Source organism: Esox lucius, chromosome 1 (assembly GCF_011004845.1).
Source record: "Esox lucius isolate fEsoLuc1 chromosome 1, fEsoLuc1.pri, whole genome shotgun sequence".
Lineage (NCBI taxonomy): Eukaryota > Metazoa > Chordata > Actinopteri > Esociformes > Esocidae > Esox > Esox lucius.
Genome location: NC_047569.1, coordinates 23,316,250 through 23,336,366, shown reverse-complemented (window position 1 = coordinate 23,336,366; position 20,117 = coordinate 23,316,250). Strand labels below are relative to the sequence as shown.

General features: G+C 43.0%; 2 protein-coding genes and 1 long non-coding RNA gene across 3 annotated transcripts; 2 read left to right on the top strand and 1 right to left on the bottom strand.

Annotated features, from left to right (window-relative positions):
• The first annotated feature begins 6,910 nt into the window (after positions 1–6,910).
• Positions 6,911–7,831, top strand: LOC105008302 (odorant receptor 131-2-like). The gene has a single exon (XM_020045654.3). The coding sequence runs from the start codon at positions 6,911–6,913 to the stop codon at positions 7,829–7,831; it is 921 nt and encodes a 306-aa protein (XP_019901213.3).
• A 2,795-nt stretch (positions 7,832–10,626) lies between these two features.
• Positions 10,627–17,369, top strand: LOC114839496 (odorant receptor 131-2-like). Its single transcript, XM_034293467.1, has 5 exons — positions 10,627–11,031; positions 12,755–12,814; positions 13,462–14,372; positions 16,951–17,186; positions 17,305–17,369. The coding sequence occupies exons 1-5, from the start codon at positions 10,627–10,629 to the stop codon at positions 17,367–17,369; spliced, it is 1,677 nt and encodes a 558-aa protein (XP_034149358.1).
• A 640-nt stretch (positions 17,370–18,009) lies between these two features.
• On the bottom strand, positions 18,010–18,357 carry LOC109615534. The gene is made up of 2 exons (XR_002196527.2): positions 18,266–18,357; positions 18,010–18,153 (listed from the first exon to the last, which is right to left on the bottom strand). It is a non-coding gene; the product is annotated as an uncharacterized LOC109615534 (long non-coding RNA).
• Between the last annotated feature and the right edge of the window lie 1,760 nt (positions 18,358–20,117).

Sequence of the window (20,117 nt, the reverse complement as noted above, 5' to 3'; positions counted from 1 at the left end):
AAAAAGAGTAACGAAGATTTTCGTTAAATACCTATTTTTCAGTGTCAGTTGACGAGACGAAAATGTTGTATATAGAAACAGAAAAAACATATACAAAAAGAAAAACACTTTTCATTTTGGCTTACAAAAACTAGACTAAACAAAAGTCTACAGTCAAAAATAGCTACCATGGTTGGATAGAAGAATTTTGGAAAGAGAGGTTCTCAGTGTTTTTTTTCCAATGATGCGCTTTCAGATGTCAAAAGACATCTGAAAGCACATCATCCCAATATATACAGCTCTGGAAATAATTAAGAGACCACTGCACCTTTTTCTTTACTTTACATCATTTTGACAATAACTAGACAAAATCATTATTCAGGTAATATAAATGTGTCTAAAACTGAATAATATTTTAGTTAAAATGACTAAAACTAGACTAAATCAAAAAAGGGTGCCAGATATAACTCTGGTTCAATACAATGTCGAGGGTAAGAAGACTGTAAATGGAGCAGCCTGCAAGCATTGCTTTGCCACTGTCGGCTACAGAGTGGAAAAACTTCTAACATGATGACATCATTTATAACGAAACCGTATCAATACTGTGACCCACAATATGTATTCAAGCGTGGGTCCACTGTACCGTTGCATCCCTAATTAACAGTGTGTTGAATGTACTGCAACATATAAACCCTAGCAAGGATTAACTATAATGCAGACCCCTCTGCCTTTACGTTTAATTGACTCCGAATTCTGTTCTGCCGGTAGATGGAAAAACCAGCTGAGGTAATGGCCGAGTCAGGCACCATAAGGTCTAACCAGGTCTCAATAAACATCAGGACATAGCTGTTAGCGATGTCCCCCTGGACGTTTATCCAAGCATGTAGTTTGTCCATTTAATTGTCCAGGGATTGAACATTTGCGAGTAAAACACTCGGTAACATTGGATTGCAGTAACTTGTCCGAGATCTACATAGGATATTGGCACGTTTGCCCATCTTCTATCTCCTCTTTTGGCGTATTGGAAAAGACATTTTACCAATACCAGCAGGACAAAGAAATCAAAGCATATGCTCTGGTAATTACAGAAATCTGTATTCAGTGATGAAACAAAAGTGCTAGTCATTCATACTGTATGAGCAACAGTGCAGCATTGCCAGTCCCCTGCCCTGAACCACCCGTGCCAGTCCCCAGCCCTGAGCCTCCCATAGAGGGGTAGGAGTACAAGCCCCTACCACCACCGCCTCCGGAGTGGCTTGACAGGGGGCCCCTACTACCACGATGAGCCACTGCTGCCACTGCCTGTTTACTTATCCCCAATCAGAGGCAGCTGCTCCCTATTGCTTCTGATTGGGGATCCTATTTTAAGTTATCCTGTTGTTTCCTTGGTTGTCGGTCATTGTTTTGAGTTAGCGTGGTGTTTTGCTGCTCTTCAGCAACTTAAATAAGATCACCAACCCAATCAAGAAAAGCAAGTACAATGGCTAATTTTAATGGTAGGTTTATTTGAACAGTGAGACAGAATAACAACAAATAAATCCATGTCAAAACACATGTCGAAAAAGTTATAAATTGATTTGCATTTTAATGAGTGAAATAAGTATTTCAACACATATTTCAATGTCATACATGATGTCAAGATGTTGACTCAATGGCTATGGCCTTGCTTGGTGGCAGACAGTAGCATGGATGCTGACATTAAAAAGATTGTATACTGGTAGCTAAAATTTATACTTTGTTTAGGCAGGCTATTCAGTATTCAAAGTAGCCTATACTGCGTGCACAATTATTAGGCAAGTGAGTATTCTGTTTGTTTCATTATTTCTATGCACATTTATTTTCCAAATTCAAACCATATAAACTTGAATGCTCATTGGATTGAATCATTTTCAGGTGATACGTATTTGCGTAATGAGGGAGGGTGTGGTGAAAGTGAATTACACCTTATATCAAGGTGTGCATAATTATTAGGCAGCTTCAGGACTTCGGGTAAAATGGAACAAAAAAGGGATTTAACTGACACTGAAAAGTCCAAAATTGTAAAATGCCCTTCAGATGGATACAACCCTCTTGAAGTAGCTAAACTATTGATGCCACCAGACAATCAAATGATTTGTTGCAAATAGTCAACTGGGGCACAAAAATGCATGGAGAAGAAAATATGCTAATTAATTGCAAAAGACTTAGGAACTACACGTGAAGCTACCAGGAACCCATTATCCTTCAGTGCCACCATGTTCCAGAACTGCAACTTACCTGGAGTGTCCAGAAGTACAAGTGCTCAGAGACATGGCCAAGGTCAAGGAGGCTGAAAGAAGACCACCTCTGAGTAAGATTCACAAGTTGAAGTGTATAGTTTGGGCAAATAAATACCTGAAGACAGATTTTTTTTTATGGACAGATGAAATGAGAGTGACTCTTGATGGACCAGATGGTTGGGCCTGTCGCTGGATCACTAATGGACACAGGGCACCACTTTGAGTCAGGCGCCTGCAAGGTGGAGGATGGGTACTGGTATGGGCTTCTATCATTAAGGATGAGGTAGTTGGCCCTTTTTTGGGTTGAAGATGGACTGAAACTCAACTCCCATACCTACTGCCAGTTTCTGGAAGATAGTTTCTTCAAGCAGTGGTAAGGGAAGAATTCCTTAGCATTCAAGAAGGCCATGACCTTTATGCAGGACAATGCTCATTCACATTCATAAAAGTACTCCACTGTTGGCTAGCAAGCAAGGGCCACGAAGATGCCCAAATAATGACTCGGCCCCCTTCTTCACCTGACTTAAATCCTATTGAGAATTTGTGGACCCTTCTGAAACGTGAGATTTACAGTCAGGGAAGACAATACATCTCTTTGAACAGCATTAGGGAGGCTGTGGTTGCTGCTTCAGCAAAAGTTGATTGTGAACAGATCAATTAACTGACAGACTCAATGTATGGTAGTTATTGAAAAGAAGGGTGGCTATATTGGTCACTGAATATTTTTGAAAAGACAAAGATTTGTCATTTTGTGTTACTTATTTGTTACACTTTTTTATTTTTTATTATTTGTTACACTAAAAATGTAGAATAAACAGGTGAGTTGGGAGAAATTTTTTTTGTAATTTAGCTGCCTAATAATTCTGCACACCAATTGTTGCCTAATAATTCTTCACACATATGGCTGTATGGCTGGACCAATTCAGCGAATGAAGGACCAATTCTAGCCTATTCATTAAAGAACAGATTGCAAATATACTGTATGACATGTTAGTTTTGGCTCCTGAAATCTTTATCAAATATTGTTAACATATTTCTTTCCTCTTACATCTTACAGTAAATACATCCCAGGAAGGCGTTCCGGAGGCATCCGAAACAGATGCCCAAGCCACCTCAGCTGACCCCTCTTGATGTGGAGGAGCAGCGGGTCTGCTTCTCACCCTATCTCTAAGGGATCGCCCAGCCACCCTGCGGAGAAAGCTCATTTCGACCACCTGTATCCAGGATCTTGTCCTTTCGGTCATGAGCCAAAGCTCATGACCATAGGTGAGAGTAGGAACGTAGATAGACCGGTAAATCGAGAGCTTCACCTTGCGGCTCAGCTCTTTCTTCACCACGACAGACCGATACATCAACCGCATTACTGCTGAAGCTGCACCGATCCGTCTGTCAATCTCCCGTTCCATCCTTCCCTCACTCGTGAACAAGACCCCTAGATACTAAAACTCCTCAACTAGAGGCAGGCACTCTCCACCAACCTGAAGTGGGCAAGCCACCCTTTTCCGACTGAGGACCATGGCCTCAGATTTGGAGGTACTGATTTTCATCCCCACTGCTTCACACTCGGCTGCAAACCGTCCCAGTTCATCCTGAAGGTCCTGGTTTGAAGGGGCCAACACGACAACATAATCCGCAAAGAGCAGAGACAAAATCGTGTGGTCCCCAAACCTGACACCCTCCAGCCCCTGGCTGTGCCTAGAAATTCTGTCCATAAAAATTATGAATAGAACCGGCGACAAAGGGCAGCCCTGCCGGAGTACAACATGCACTGGGAACAAGTCTGACTTACTGCCGGCAATGCGGACCAAGCTCCTGCTTCAGTCATACAGGGACCTGACAGCCTTAGGACCCCATATTCCCGAAGCACCCTCCACAGGATGCCGCGAGGGACACAGTCGAATGCCTTCTCCAAATCCACAAAACACATGTGGATTGGTTGGGCAAACTCCGATGAACCCTCCAGCACCACGTAAAGGGTATAGAGCTGGTCCAGTGTTCCACGGCCCGGACGAAAACCACACTGTTCCTCCTGAATCCGAGGTTCTACTATCGGCCGTATTCTCCTCTCCAGTACCCTGGCATAGACGTTCCCGGGGAGGCTGAGAAGTGTGATCCCCCTATAGTTGGAACACACCCACCGGTCCCCCTTCTTAAAAAGAAGGACCACCACCCCGGTCTGCCATCCCAGAGGCACTGTCCCCGACCGCCACGCGATGTTGCACAGGCATGTCAACCAAGACAGCCCCACAACATCCAGAGACTTGAGGTACTCAGGGCGGATCTCATCCACCTCCGGTGCCTTGCCACTGAGGAGTTTCTTGACTACCTCTGTGACTTCAGCCCGGGTGATGGACGAGTCCACTTCTGAGCCCTCATCCTCTGCTTCCACAATGGAAGACGTGACGGCGGGATTGAGGAGATCCTCGAAGTACTCCTTCCAACGCCCGACGACATCCCCAGTTGAGGTCAACAGCTGCCCACCTCTACTGTAAACAGCGTTGGTAGGGCACTGTTTCCCTCTCCTGAGGCGTCGGACGGTTTGCCAGAATCTCTTCGAGGCCAGCCGATAGTCTTTCTCCATGGCCTCACCGAACTCCTCCCAGGCTCGTGTTTGTGCCTCCAAAACCACCCGGTCTGCAGTCCGCTTGGCCTGCCGGTACCCGTCAGCTGCCTCTTACAGTAAATATTTGTTTTTAATTCATAGCATTTAATGCTATTTAAGAGAATACTGTCCTGTTGTAGAAGAATCACATGTAGTAAGTCTGGCCACCAAACCATCAAGGCCTGATTGTGGATTGCAGCAAATATGGCGGTCCTTCTGGAAGGAGCTCCAATCTCCACACAGAAGCTCCAGAGCTCTGTCAGAGTGACCATCGAGTTTTTGGTCACCACCCTGACCAATGCCATTCTCCCCTGATTCCTCAGTTTGGGCAGGCAGCCAGCTCTAGGAAGAGTGATTGCCATTTAAGCAATGTTACATTTGTGTTTTACTAAATAAATGTCTGTCCACAATAGCAATAAATGCCAATTTCACAACAATTCGAATTACATTTAAAATACATACTATAGGTCCTAAAAATACATATGAAACAACAAAATAAAAAATAAAAAATCTCATATTGCCAGTGAAATGTTTTATGGTCCCATTTCCAACAATGCAGTGTTTGATAGACAATAAAACATATTGAAAAGATAGGGGAAAAAAGTATGTACACAATAACAAACAAATAACAGTAATAAGAAATAATGAAAATAATGTTGAACTACAAAGTGGAAATGGTGACAAGGCAACATGATACAAAATAAACAAGCAGCAGTGTATGTAATGAATGCAAAAATGTGTATTTGTGATCTAAGGTCAACTACAAATAAGTCCCCAATACCTGAGGAATCGGTTGCCAACACTTTTTTTACTCAGTAAATAGCTATTTCCAGCTTTGGGTTTAGTGTTGTAATTGGAGTTCATATTAGGTTTAAGTATTACAGTTAGGTTTAGGGTTATGAATTAAGCATTACGTCTAGGTTAAGTTAATTTTATGCTTAAAGGTTAGGCTGTTGGGAATATGTTTATGTTAGGGTCAGAGAGGATTTGGGTTAGATTAAAGGAAAAGGAATCATGGATCTCAAGTGTCCATGTGTGAGTGCAGTGTCAATATGCATTCTGTACAGAATGTGTATATATTATGAGGTAATGGGCATGTGCATGAATGTAGTACTAGTGTCAGTACAAAAAGGGGACCATGCAGATTGCCCAGGGAGCCATTAACTTAACATGTTGTACTCAATGTGAAAAATAAACACAAATCCAGAAATCAATATTTATTTTATGTCTTATAAGTCTTTTAAGTTCAGTCCACAGAATGGTTATCTGTGTTGATATAAATGTTTAAATGGCAGTGATGTTCAGTTAGTTGTGTTGATAGTACAGCTATTGATTGAGATTACATTTAGTAAGTTTGCATAAAATGAGTGATATTTTTTAAACAGGACCAATTGTCTTATTTCATTATAAAATGTATCGAAGAAATAGTCTCTGAACTTGTCCTTGTAAACTATTTCTGATAATTCTATTTCTGATAATTCTTTAAAAACAAAAAAATTATTCCACACATAACATCATTTTCCCCTGACAAATGCTCTCTTCATCTCTCATGATACTTAATAAATAACTGTTTACAACTAGCAGACAAATGTTTACCCAGCTCTTGTTTTTGATCTTAATAATAGCTAGATCTCTGGAGAGCAATGGCCAGTGATGTTTTTTACTATAAATGTTGTACACTCAGTGATGTTGTCTTAGCTAGAGACAGGAGGAGCAGGAGAATAGACACGGGTTGTGTTCAACATCAGTTAAGCTTTCAGAGACACAATCAGCAGAGTAATTGTACAATAGTTATTGTTGGGTACTTGTTATTCAAGGACTAGAGTAAGATCATGTTTATTTCAGAAACATTCTGCTGACATTGTATATAGCCTAGTAAAATGGTCTAGACTGATGATGGATGTTGGTTCTATTTATGGTTTAATTCCATGATTGACTACTATCCTCATACTAACATTGTGATTTATACTACATTATTATTATCTTTTCAAATGGAATTAAAATGCAAAATATAAGCAAGGACAGTGAGGGAGGTCTTGTTCTTCCAACAGTAATACCTGCGTCAGTCAGAATGGTGATCATCCAAGTGTTAATTTCCATTTTTCTCTTTGTCAACTCCCTCATGATTTTTACCTTCTTTAAAAAAGCAGCCTTTTTCACCAACACGCGGTACATCTTCTTTGCTCATACACTTCTCTGTGATAGTATTTTTTTGGCTTTGACAGATGCATTGCTTGTAATGAGTTACTCCAGGGCACCAATGACAGGTGGGCTCTGTATATTTTTAGTGATTATCTTAGAAAGCCTGTCAGTTGCCACATCACTGACACTAACAGCCATGAGCCTGGAGCGTTATGTGGCGATTTGCATGCCTCTGCGGCACAGTGAACTCTCCACCCCGATGAGGGCCATCTACAGCATCCTACTTATCCAGGCTCTCAGCTCTGTTATTTGGATCATCATGATTTCCATCCTCTTCTCAGCGGTGTCTCTGAGGTTCTACACCAATCCTCTAATCTGCAGTTTGGAGCAGATGATTGTCTTCGCATGGCAGGGGCATCTCAGCTCAGCTCTGTATCAGTTGTACTTCCTAGTCATGTCTCTGGTCATAGCGTTTACCTATGTAAAGATCATGGTGGCGGCCAGGGCTGCCTCATCAGAGAGAAAGACATCCACCAATAAGGGCCTGAGGACAGTTATTCTCCATGGCTTCCAGCTTCTCCTTTGTTTGATCCAGTTCTGGTGTCCTCTGATAGAATCAACAGTAATGAAGATCAATATGAATATGTTTATAGAGCTTAGGTACTTTGACTATATATGTTTTATTCTTGCCCCTCGATGTCTGTGTCCACTTGTATATGGATTAAGAGATAAGGATTTTATGGTGGTTCTGAAATATTATGCCCTGTTTGGATGTTCTAAGATTGTTTTTGTTTTTAATATGGACAAGACTAATCCTAAATGGAGAAAGAAAATCACAGCTGTACGGTAAATGCAGTCCATGTGTAATAATTAATGTTTAATGAGAAATAAATCCTGTAATTTAGTGAGAGTATCAAAGGGGTTTTTGCTTAATGGCACAGTTCTGTTAGGGGTTATCAAATACGTAGGACCTTCAGATTGATTACAAATTTGTAAAATAGTAGCTGATGAAACTTTAGGATGATCAATGCTTTGCTGTATGATGTTGGGTACTTTCCTTGTAAACATTTGTAAAAATGCATTTATTTTCTTGTATCACTACCAGTCGAGTATAGGGTTAGGCATTAGGGCTAGTTTAAGTACAGTGCGCAGAGTTGGTATGTATATGTGCATATGTTATGTTGTAATGGGCATGTGTGTCAGTCTGGGTAAAGATTGATCCAGACCTGGTGTCCTCTGATAGAAACAGCAGTAATAAACATCAATTTGAATCTGTTTATAGAGCTTAGGTACTTTAACTATACGTGTTTTATTCTTGCCCCTTGATGCCTGAGTCCACTCGTACATGGATTAAGAGATAAGGATTTTATGGTGGTTCTGAAATATTATGCCTTGTTTGGATATTTTAATAAATGTTTTCTTTTTAGTATGGAAAAAGCTCATCCTAAATCGAGAAGGAAAATCACATTTACATCTGTATGGTAAATTACGTCCATGTGTAATACTGAATGTTTTATGAGAAAATGTCATATTGTAAGATGATCCAGAGGTGTTTTATGTGTTTCTTTATGGCACAGTTTTGTTAAAGTTGTCAAATATGCAGGGCTTGCAGATTGATTAAAATGATTTGTTCTGGTGAATTGCTTTTGACATTTATATTTGACATTCAAATTCTCCTTTGGCATTAGCAGTACAGGGGTCCAACAATCATTAGTGTTTAGTATTAGTGATTTTCTTGATTTTAGTTTTAGATTCCGTCTCTCACAGTTGAAATGTACCTATGATAAAAATTACAGATCTCTACATGCTTTGTAAGTAGGAAAACCTGCAAAATCGGCAGTGTATCAAATACTTGTTCTCCCCACTATATATGAGCTTGTTGGATATCCCATTCCTAAACCATGGGTATTAATAGGGAGTTGCCCCCCCTTTGCAGCAATAACAGCTGCCACTCTTCTGTGAAGGCATTCCACAAGATTTTGGAGCATCTCTGTGGGCATTTGTGCCCATTCAGCCAAAAAAGAATGTGTGCCCAATCAGCCAAAAATGCATGCTTTGTAAGTAAGAAAACCTGAAAAATCATCAGTATATCAAATACTTGTTCTCTCCACTGTATGTGTGATTTTATGAGAATTTAAATGGAACAACTGATGTCTCCTTCATCTGGATGGAATGCTGAGGTGGCATATACAGTACAGAGGACCACTGACAATTGGGTTGGTCTTTGGTTCAGTAATTTTCAGCTAATTATTTCTCCAAATATTGTTCAAGTTCAGCTCACTCTAAAAGGACAGTTTTCAACCAGATGCAACAGAATTTGTAATTTGGTCAAACTTGAGGGAATGTACTGTAGCTGATCCAACCTAGCCACATGTGCTTCAAAGGAAAACACGTTTTTGTAATTTTACTCAAAAGCCTTTTCAAATAAATCTTAAAATATGAGTGAATAACATTCAAGTATAAGGAACAGGTAGAAATGTGGGGAGGGGGTCAAACTCATTGGAAAGCAATTTACCACCCTGCATCTTAATATGGCCATCCCTTGTACTGGAAATCAGTGTGCATACCACCCCCTTCATAAAATGAACTCACTAATGATGATTAAAACCACAAATAACAATTCATTAGGAACAATGTTGTTAGAAATGTGGATATCTACAAAATATCTGTGTAAACTTTACTTACTGGGCATGGATTGAACAAACAGCCAAATGATCAGAAACATCAATGTTAAAAGTCAAATCCTGAGTGACCCCAAAAAAGTCTTGGTAGGGGACATCTCTAGTTTGCAGTGTTTTATCAGAGTAAATAGGTCTGGAAAAATCATGAGTACTCATGAACATTTCTATAATTCCCATACCGTTTAAACTACAATTGCTTGACCTAATTTTTGTGACAAGAAGTAACAAGAAACATCCTGACATTCTTGGTTCAAAACTGGAACTACATACACATTTGTTCAGAGATGCCGTTTTTCGAATGATTTCACAAAAATAAATGGTAGGACCTAGTGGTTGGAGCAAATATAAATACACTCTTTAGACTCTGCAGTTCATGAAACTTTAGGATTACCATTCCTCTGCTGTATGATGCTGGCATATTTTTGTTTTATAAGTACCAGTCAGTTATAGGTTTAGGTGTTGGGACTAGTTTAAGTTTAGGTGTAACAGTTTTGTTATTGAGGTTAGGGTTATTTTTAGGTTAGGGAAAGGATTAGTTTTAGGGTTAGGAAATAGGTAGCATGGATGTCTGTGTAAGGTTTCAAGCCCCACAAGGATAAAAGATAAATTAATGTGTGTGTGTGGTGTGTGTGTGGTGTGTGGGTGCCCAGAGTATGCATATGTGCAAATGTTATGTGGAAATTGTCAGGTCCTGGCTAGGGGCCTCTCTCTATGCGTCTGGGGGTCACAGCTAGGGTCTGACCGCAGAGGTGCCTCTAGGCATCTCTGCGCTGCTGTTTATGATTATCCACAATTAAAGGCAGCTGCCCCACACTGCCTCTAATTGGGGACGCTATTTAAGGTGCCCTTTCAGTCATTGAGGTTGTGGATCATTGCCAGTTGTGGTGTGTCTCACTTCAATGGTCCTGCCCAGCGGTAACCCTGGTGGTAGCGATGACGGCGACCAGCCCGGAGAAAACCCCAAATGTTGTTTTTGGCGGGGGGCTATTGCAGGGACAGGAGGAAGAGCTCCTGCAGCCGTGAGAACGGGAGTACGGAGAGGTGTCAGAGCATGATGATGAGGAGCTTCCGTCACCCAACTTGTGGGCCTCTTGGACGAGGGCTTCTCGGCTTCATTGCAGGTCTTCCTTGCTCAGGAGCAAGCCAGGTGGTGGTGCTGAGGCCTCCAAACCAGGAAGCCACTGCAGCAGTGGAGGAGGAGGAAAGGGCCTTCGAGCGCCGTAAGCAGATGTGGAGGGAACGTCTGAGGCCCTGGTTTCTGGACACATCGACGGCAGCAGAAGCAACATCCAGCCAGGCATCCTTTCCTTGTCTGCTGACCCCTGTGCTGATCCCCAGCCCCGCACCTCCAGTGCGACCCCCAGGAGGGGTGGGACGATGAGCTTGTACCGCCTCTGAAGTAGCGGTCTGACCAGTCCCTGCCGTTGCCACCACCTCCCTCTGCTCCAGTGCCCTGTCCTGCCTTGGGGCCGGAGCCTCCAATCCACCGGCAGCCCAGTACAAATGGCAATACTAAATGTGCAATTAAGGCAAATAGAGGAGGGCAGAAAATGTACAAGTACTAAGTATAGCAGGGGTATTCAAATCTGGCCCTCAAAGCCAGTTCCACTCAATCTTTTCATTACAACCCACTAATCAGGGACTGATTCAGGCTTAAGACACCAGGTGGGTCCAATTAATGATGAGATGCCCCTGCCAGCAGGCTCCGGCCTTCGTAGGGTAAGATTTGAATACCCCTGAAGAATAGTGTATGTTACAAGTGGGATAATAGTTGTAAAGATACAAAGGGATATTCTAAATGGCATTCTAGATGTACAGTCAAGGCAAATTGAAGGAATAAGGTAGCATGTGCAACCGAGATGCAGAGATGGCAGTAATGAAGTCGCCGAGGTGGACATGCGTATATAACAACTGTAAAAATGCAAACCCGATAGCAGCTCTGAATGTGCAAAGAGGCAAACTGAATGTGCAAGTTGTTTGTGCAACTGAAACGCAGGGATAACAGCAGTGATGTTCCCGAGGTAGACATGTACCTGTAACAACTGAAAACATCCATAGATGGAAAGAAACTGTTCCTGAGCCTGCTGGTGCGGGAACGAAGAGCCCCGTACCGCCTGCCTGATGGAAGGGGGGCAATCACTTTGTGGCATGGATGTGAAGGTTGGCCAGGTTGTTGTAAGTGCTCCATGCCGCCAGGCGCTCGGCCTCCTCCCTGTAGGTTGACTTGTCATTGTCACTGATTATACCCTGTTTGGATATTCTAATACATTTAACATTTTTAGTATGGACAATGCTAATCCTAAATTGAGAAGAAAAATCACATGTACACCTGTACGATAAATGCTGTCAATGTGTAATACTGAATGTTTTATGAGAAAATGTCATATTGTAAGATGATCCAGAGGTGTTTTATGTGTTTCTTTATGGCACAGTTTTGTTAAAGTTGTCAAATATGCAGGGCTTGCAGATTGATTAAAATGATTTGTTCTGGTGAATTGCTTTTGACATTTATATTTGACATTCAAATTCTCCTTTGGCATTAGCAGTACAGGGGTCCAACAATCATTAGTGTTTAGTATTAGTGATTTTCTTGATTTTTGTTTTTGATTCCGTCTCTCACAGTTGAAATGTACCTATGATAAAAATTACAGATCTCTACATGCTTTGTAAGTAGGAAAACCTGCAAAATCGGCAGTGTATCAAATACTTGTTCTCCCCACTGTATATAAGCTTGTTGGATATCCCATTCCTAAACCATGGGTATTAATATGGAGTTGCCCCCCCTTTGCTGCAATAACTGCTGCCACTCTTCTGTGAAGGCATTCCACAAGATCTTGGAGCATCTCTGTGGGCATTTGTGCCCATTCAGCCAAAAAAGAATGTGTGCCCAATCAGCCAAAAAAGCATGCTTTGTAAGTAAGAAAACCTGAAAAATCATCAGTGTATCAAATACTTGTTCTCCCCACTGTATGTGTGATTTTATGAGAATTTAAATGGAACAACTGATGTCTCCTTCATCTGGATGGAATGCTGAGGTGGCATAAACAGTACAGAGGACCACTGACAATTGGGTTGGTCTTTGGTTTAAACAGGACCAATTGTCTTATTTCATTATAAAATGTATCGAAAAAATAGTCTCTGAACTTGTCCTTGTAAACTATATATTTTAACACAAATGCCATTACGTTATTTTCAGATGATTCTTTAAAAACTAAAAAATTATTCCACACATAACATCATTTTCCCCTGACAAATGCTCTCTTCATCTCTCATGATACTTAATAAATAACTGTTTACAACCAGCAGACAAATGTTTACCCAGCTCTTGTTTTTGATCTTAAAAATAGCTAGATCTCTGAAGAGCTATGGCCAGTGATGTTTTTTACTATAAAGGTTGTACACTCAGTGATGTTGTCTTAGCTAGAGACAGGAGGAGCAGGAGAATAGACACGGGTTGTGTTCAACATCAGTTAAGCTTTCAGAGACACAATCAGCAGAGTAATTGTACAATAGTTATTGTTGGGTACTCGTTATTCAAGGACTAGAGTAAGATCATGTTTATTTCAGAAACATTCTGCAGACATTGTATATAGCCTAGTAAAATGGTCTAGACTGATGATGGATGTTGGTTCTATTTATGGTTTAATTCCATGATTGACTACTATCCTCATACTAACATTGTGATTTATACTACATTATTATTATCTTTTCAAATGGAATTAAAATGCAAAATATAAGCAAGGACAGTGAGGGAGGTCTTGTTCTTCCAACAGTAATACCTGCGTCTGTCAGAATGGAGATCGTTCAAGTGTTAATTGCCATTTTTCTCTTTGTCAACTCCCTCATGATTTTTACCTTCTTTAAAAAAGCAGCCTTTTTCACCAACACGCGGTACATCTTCTTTGCTCATACACTTCTCTGTGATAGTATTTTTTTGGCTTTGACAGATGCATTGCTTGTAATGAGTTACTCCAGGGCACCAATGAAAGGTGGGCTGTGTATATTTCTGGTGATTATCTTAGAAAACCTGACAATTGCCACACCACTGACACTAACAGCCATGAGCCTGGAGCGTTATGTGGCGATTTGCATGCCTCTGCGGCACAGTGAACTCTCCACCCCGATGAGGGCCATCTACAGCATCCTACTTATCCAGGCTCTCAGCTCTGTTATTTGGATCATCATGATTTCCATCCTCTTCTCAGCGGTGTCTCTGAGGTTCTACACCAATCCTCTAATCTGCAGTTTGGAGCAGATGATTGTCTTCGCATGGCAGGGGCATCTCAGCTCAGCTCTGTATCAGTTGTACTTCCTAGTCATGTCTCTGGTCATAGCGTTTACCTATGTAAAGATCATGGTGGCGGCCAGGGCTGCCTCATCAGAGAGAAAGACATCCACCAATAAGGGCCTGAGGACAGTTATTCTCCATGGCTTCCAGCTTCTCCTTTGTTTAATCCAGTTCTTGTGTCCTCTGATAGAATCGATAGTAATGAAGATCAATATGAATCTGTTTATAGAGCTTAGGTACTTTGATTATATATGTTTTATTCTTGCCCCTCGATGTCTGTGTCCACTTGTATATGGATTAAGAGATAAGGATTTTATGGTGGTTCTGAAATATTATGCCCTGTTTGGATGTTCTAAGATTGTTTTTGTTTTTAATATGGACAAGCCTAATCCTAAATGGAGAAAGAAAATCACAGCTGTACGGTAAATGCAGTCCATGTGTAATAATGTTTAATGAGAAAGAAATCCTGTAATTTAGTGAGAGTATCAAAGGGGTTTTTGCTTAATGGCACAGTTCTGTTAAGGTTATCAAATACGTAGGACCTTCAGATTTATTACAAATTTGTAAAATAGTAGCTGATGAAACTTTAGGATGATCAATGCTTTGCTGTATGATGTTGGGTACTTTCCTTGTAAACATTTGTAAAAATGCATTTATTTTCTTGTATCACTACCAGTCGAGTATAGGGTTAGGCATTAGGGCTAGTTTAAGTACAGTGCGCAGAGTTGGTATGTATATGTGCATATGTTATGTTGGAATGGGCATGTGTGTCAGTCTGGGTAAAGATTGATCCAGACCTGGTGTCCTCTGATAGAAACAGCAGTAATGAACATCAATTTGAATCTGTTTACAGAGCTTAGGTACTTTAACTATATGTGTTTTATTCTTGCCCCTTGATGCCTGAGTCCACTTGTACATGGATTAAGAGTTAAGGATTTTATGGTGGTTCTGAAATATTATGCCTTGTTTGGATATTTTAATAAATGTTTTCTTTTTAGTATGGAAAAAGCTCATCCTAAATCGAGAAGGAAAATCACATTTACATCTGTATGGTTAATTATGTCCATGTGTAATACTGAATGTTTTATGAGAAAATGTCATATTGTAAGATGTTACAGAGGTGTTTTATGTGTTTCTTTATGGCACAGTTTTGTTAAAGTTATCAAATATGCAGGGCTTGCAGATTGATTAAAATGATTTGTTCTGGTGAATTGCTTTTTACATTTATAAAAAGCATTCATAAAAAGCAATTCAGGCCCGGGGTTGGGGCTCGTATGCGAGCGCCTGGTGGCCGGGCCTTCCCCCATGGGGCCCGGCCGGGCTCAGCCCGAACGGGCGATGTGGGGCCGCCCTCCCGTGGGCTCACCACCCACAGGAGGGACCATAAGGGGCCGGTGCGAAGAGGATCGGGCGGCAGTCGAAGGCAGGGGCCTAGACAACCCGATCTCTGGACACGGAAACTGGCTCTTGGGAGGTGGAATGTCACCTCGCTGGCGGGGAAGGAGCCTGAGTTAGTGCGTGAGGTTGAGAGGTTCCGATTAGAGGTAGTCGGGATCACCTCTACGCACGGCTTGGGCTCTGGAACCACACTCCTTGAGAGAGGATGGACTCTTCACCACTCTGGAGTTGCCCATGGTGAGAGGCGGCGGGCTGGTGTGGGTTTGCTTATAGCTCCCCAGCTCTGCCGCCATGTGTTGGAGTTTACCCCGGTGAACGAGAGGGTTGTTTCCCTGCGCCTATGGGTCGGGGATAGGTCTCTCACTGTTGTTTGTGCCTACGGGCCGAACGGCAGTGCAGAGTACCCGACCTTCTTGGAGTCTCTGGGAGGGGTGCTGGAAAGTGCTCCGACTGGGGACTCTATTGTTCTACTGGGGGACTTCAACGCCCACGTGGGCAACGACAGTGACACCTGGAGGGGCGTGATTGGGAGGAACGCCCCCCCTGATCTGAACCCGAGTGGTGTTCAGTTATTGGACTTCTGTGCTAGTCACAGTTTGTCCATAACGAACACCATGTTCAAGCATAAGGGTGTCCATCAGTGCACGTGGCACCAGGACACCCTAGGCCGCAGGTCGATGATCGACTTTGTTGTCGTCTCATCTGACCTGCGGCCGTATGTCTTGGACACTCGGGTGAAGAGAGGGGCGGAGCTGTCAACTGATCACCACCTGGTGATGAGTTGGATCCGATGGCGGGGGAGGAAGCTGGACAGACTCGGCAGGCCCAAGCGTACTGTAAGGGTCTGCTGGGAACGTCTGGCCGAGTCTCCTGTCAGAGAGATCTTTAACTCCCACCTCCGAGTGGACCATGTTCTCCACCGCCATTGTCGAAGCGGCCACTCGGAGCTGTGGCCGTAAGGTCTCCGGTGCCTGTCGAGGCGGCAATCCCCGAACCCGGTGGTGGACACCGGAAGTAAGGGATGCCGTCAAGCTGAAGAAGGAGTCCTATCAGGCCTGGTTGGCTTGTGGGACTCCTGACGCAGCTGACAGGTACCGACAGGCCAAGCGGGCTGCAGCCCGGGTGGTTGTGGAGGCAAAAACTTGGGCCTGGGAGGAGTTCGGTGAGGCCATGGAGAAGGACTATCGGCTGGCCTCGAAGAGATTCTGGCAAACCATCCGGCGCCTCAGGAGAGGGAAACAGTGCCCTACCAATGCTGTTTACAGTAGAGGTGGGCAGCTGTTGACCTCAACTGAGGATGTCGTCGGGCGGTGGAAGGAGTACTTCGAGGATCTCCTCAATCCCGCTGTCACTTCTTCCATTGAGGAAGCAGAGGATGAGGGCTCAGAGGTGGACTCATCCATTACCCGGGCTGAAGTCACTGAGGTGGTCAAGAAACTCCTCGGTGGCAAGGCACCGGGGGTGGATGAGATCCGCCCTGAGTACCTCAAGTCTCTGGATGTTGTGGGGCTGTCTTGTCGGTGGCTTGGGCATCTGTTTCGGATACCTCCGGAACGCCTTCCTGGGAACCCAAATGTTGTTTTTGGCGGGGGGCTATTGCAGGGACAGGAGGAAGAGCTCCTGCAGCCGTGAGAACGGGAGTACGGAGAGGTGTCAGAGCATGATGATGAGGAGCTTCCGTCACCCAACTTGTGGGCCTCTTGGACGAGGGCTTCTCGGCTTCTTTGCAGGGCTTCCTTGCTCAGCCTCTGGAGGAGCAAGCCAGGTGGTGGTGCTGAGGCCTCCAAACCAGGAAGCCACTGCAGCAGTGGAGGAGGAGGAAGGGGCCTTCGAGCGCCGTAAGCAGATGTGGAGGGAACGTCTGAGGCCCTGGTTTCTGGACACATCGACGGCAGCAGAAGCAACATCCAGCCAGGCATCCTTTCCTTGTCTGCTGACCCCTGTGCTGATCCCCAGCCCTGCACCTCCAGTGCGACCCCCAGGAGGGGTGGGACGATGAGCTTGTACCGCCTCTGAAGTAGCGGTCTGACCAGTCCCTGCCGTTGCCACCACCTCCCTCTGCTCCAGTGCCCTGTCCTGCCTTGGGGCCGGAGCCTCCAATCCACCGGCGGCCCAGTACAAATGGCAATACTAAATGTGCAATTAAGGCAAATAGAGGAGGGCAGAAAATGTACAAGTACTAAGTATAGCAGGGGTATTCAAATCTGGCCCTCAAAGCCAGTTCCACTCAATCTTTTCATTACAACCCACTAATCAGGGACTGATTCAGGCTTAAGACACCAGGTGGGTCCAATTAATGATGAGATAGAACAGAAAACCAGCAGGCTCCGGCCTTCGTAGGGTAAGATTTGAATACCCCTGAAGAATAGTGTATGTTACAAGTGGGATAATAGTTGTAAAGATACAAAGGGATATTCTAAATGGCATTCTAGATGTACAGTCAAGGCAAATTGAAGGAATAAGGTAGCATGTGCAACTGAGATGCAGAGATGGCAGTAATGAAGTCGCCGAGGTGGACATGCGTATACAACAACTGTAAAAATGCAAGCCCGATAGCAGCTCTGAATGTGCAAAGAGGCAAACTGAATGTGCAAGTTGTTTGTGCAACTGTTAGAGTACGTCTGACCCAGAACGCAGAGAGATCACACAGACCACGTAAGGTAGATTCAAAAATAAAGGTTTTAATGGAGAGCCAGGGTTGTATGAGAAAACAGTGTAGGCAGGTCCGAAGCTGGGGGAGAGCTGACGGTGAAGGCTGGGTGGTGAGGCCAGGAGCTAGTAGGCGCAGCAGAGGAAGCAGCAGGTCTGAGCAGGCAACAGGAGAGAAACACAGGGTAAGTACAAACACAGGGAACAAAGGCAAAAAATGGAGCACACGGATGATAATAGCAAGTAACTAGAACTGAGAGCCAAGTACCACATGGGTAGTAGATAACGAACTGGCGCCGAAGAGGTGATCAGCCCGGGTTTAAATATTGCTGGAGTGAATCATGTGGATGAGGTGCAGCTGCGAAGAATGGCTCTGCAGTGAAGACTCTGCCACGCCCCTTGCCCTACTGAACACACCCCCAGCACTCCAGGTGGAAAAACAAAACAGGGACCGAACCACCTGACTCAGGGCGGAGGGGAAGCAACCCGTAACAGCAACTGAAATGCAGGGATAACAGCAGTGATGTTCCCGAGGTAGACATGTACCTGTAACAACTGAAAACATCCATAGATGGAAAGAAACTGTTCCTGAGCCTGCTGGTGCGGGAACGAAGAGCCCCGTACCGCCTGCCTGATGGAAGGGGGGCAATCACTTTGTGGCATGGATGTGAAGGTTGGCCAGGTTGTTGTAAGTGCTCCATGCCGCCAGGCGCTCGGCCTCCTCCCTGTAGGTTGACTTGTCATTGTCACTGATTATACCCTGTTTGGATATTCTAATACATTTAACATTTTTAGTATGGACAATGCTAATCCTAAATTGAGAAGAAAAATCACATGTACACCTGTACGATAAATGCTGTCAATGTGTAATACAAAATGTTTTCATGAGAAACTAATCCTGCAATCATGTAAGAGGATCCTGGTGTGTTTCACGTGTTTCTTTACGGTGGTTTTGGTAGAGATGTCCAATTTGCAGGGCCCGCAGATTGACTACAAATTTGTAAAATAAAATGTTTGTTTGTTCTGTAAAATTTATTTTTACATTGATATTTGACATTCAAATGTTTAAATGACATTAACAGTACAGGGGTCCAACAATCAACAGGTTGTTTTGGGCCCAGCAGTTCAGGGAGAATTCATTGTTTTGGCTCAGGCCCAGTGGGTTTACTGACGCATGACCTACGTCAAGACTGAACAAGCCCTGGTGCACTGCTCTCAACAGTCTTGTTTGCCAAACAAAATAAAACATGATGTTGCACAATAAGGCTAAAGTCATTAGCTCTACATTAATAATCAACCAGTCTGTTAATTACTAATCAGGGGACCTGCTCTCCCTCTCTAACTGGTCTATGGAGATATTCAGCCACACAGAGAAAACATCCCTCTTCATCCAATACAGTCTAGGTCCCCTAACAAACAATACAAAAACATACCTAGTAGGCCTACACATTCAAATTAAGTATGTTGGCACACTTGCTCTCTTTGTACATTTCACTACTTCTTCAGAAACAAGTTGTAACAAAAGATTAAAAACGATCATTCACGTATTTATATTTTAAAATTAGAAAGAAATCTCAACTGAAATTAAGATTGTTTTTGTTTAATGTATCAAATCTGTAGTACGTTTCGTGTCCCAACATGTTAAAATGACGAAGTCAAGTAAAAACAGGAAACAGGGCATTCTTCCTATTGCTGTCCATTATAAAGTCCAAGGGTTCCAAAACATTTGACAGCATCTGTACAGTACCATCTTCCAAATTCAAATAAAAAGGCATGCTTTAGTAGTATTTTTATTTGAAGAATGGACTGTCACTGTCTAACATTTTTTAAGTTGTTGTCAATGCATTATATTAACAGAATTATATATCCACACGAGTGGATAGGAGATACAGTAGTATTGGGAAATTAACACTTGTCTCCATAAGGGAGCCACATACTCTACAATATTGTTCAAATGTTTAGGGTTACTTAGAAATGTCCTTGTTTTCAAAAGTAAAGCAAGTATTTTGTCCATTAAAATAACTTCAAATTAAACAGAAAGGCCCATTATCGGCAATCATCAGTCCTGTGTACCAATGACACTCAGTGTTAGCTAATCCAAGTAAATAGAAGCAATAGAA

Excerpts from the sequence above, each read along its gene's own strand:
- LOC105008302 (XM_020045654.3), top strand. The coding sequence starts at position 6,911 with ATGGTGATCATCCAAGTGTTAATTTCCATTTTTCTCTTTGTCAACTCC.
- LOC114839496 (XM_034293467.1), top strand. The coding sequence starts at position 10,627 with ATGTTGTTTTTGGCGGGGGGCTATTGCAGGGACAGGAGGAAGAGCTCC. Across the intron at positions 11,032-12,754 it reads CAGTGCGACCCCCAGGAGGG|GACCAATTGTCTTATTTCAT; the intron begins GTGGGACGATGA and ends TGGTTTAAACAG. Across the intron at positions 14,373-16,950 it reads AAGAAAATCACAGCTGTACG|GGACAGGAGGAAGAGCTCCT; the intron begins GTAAATGCAGTC and ends GGGCTATTGCAG.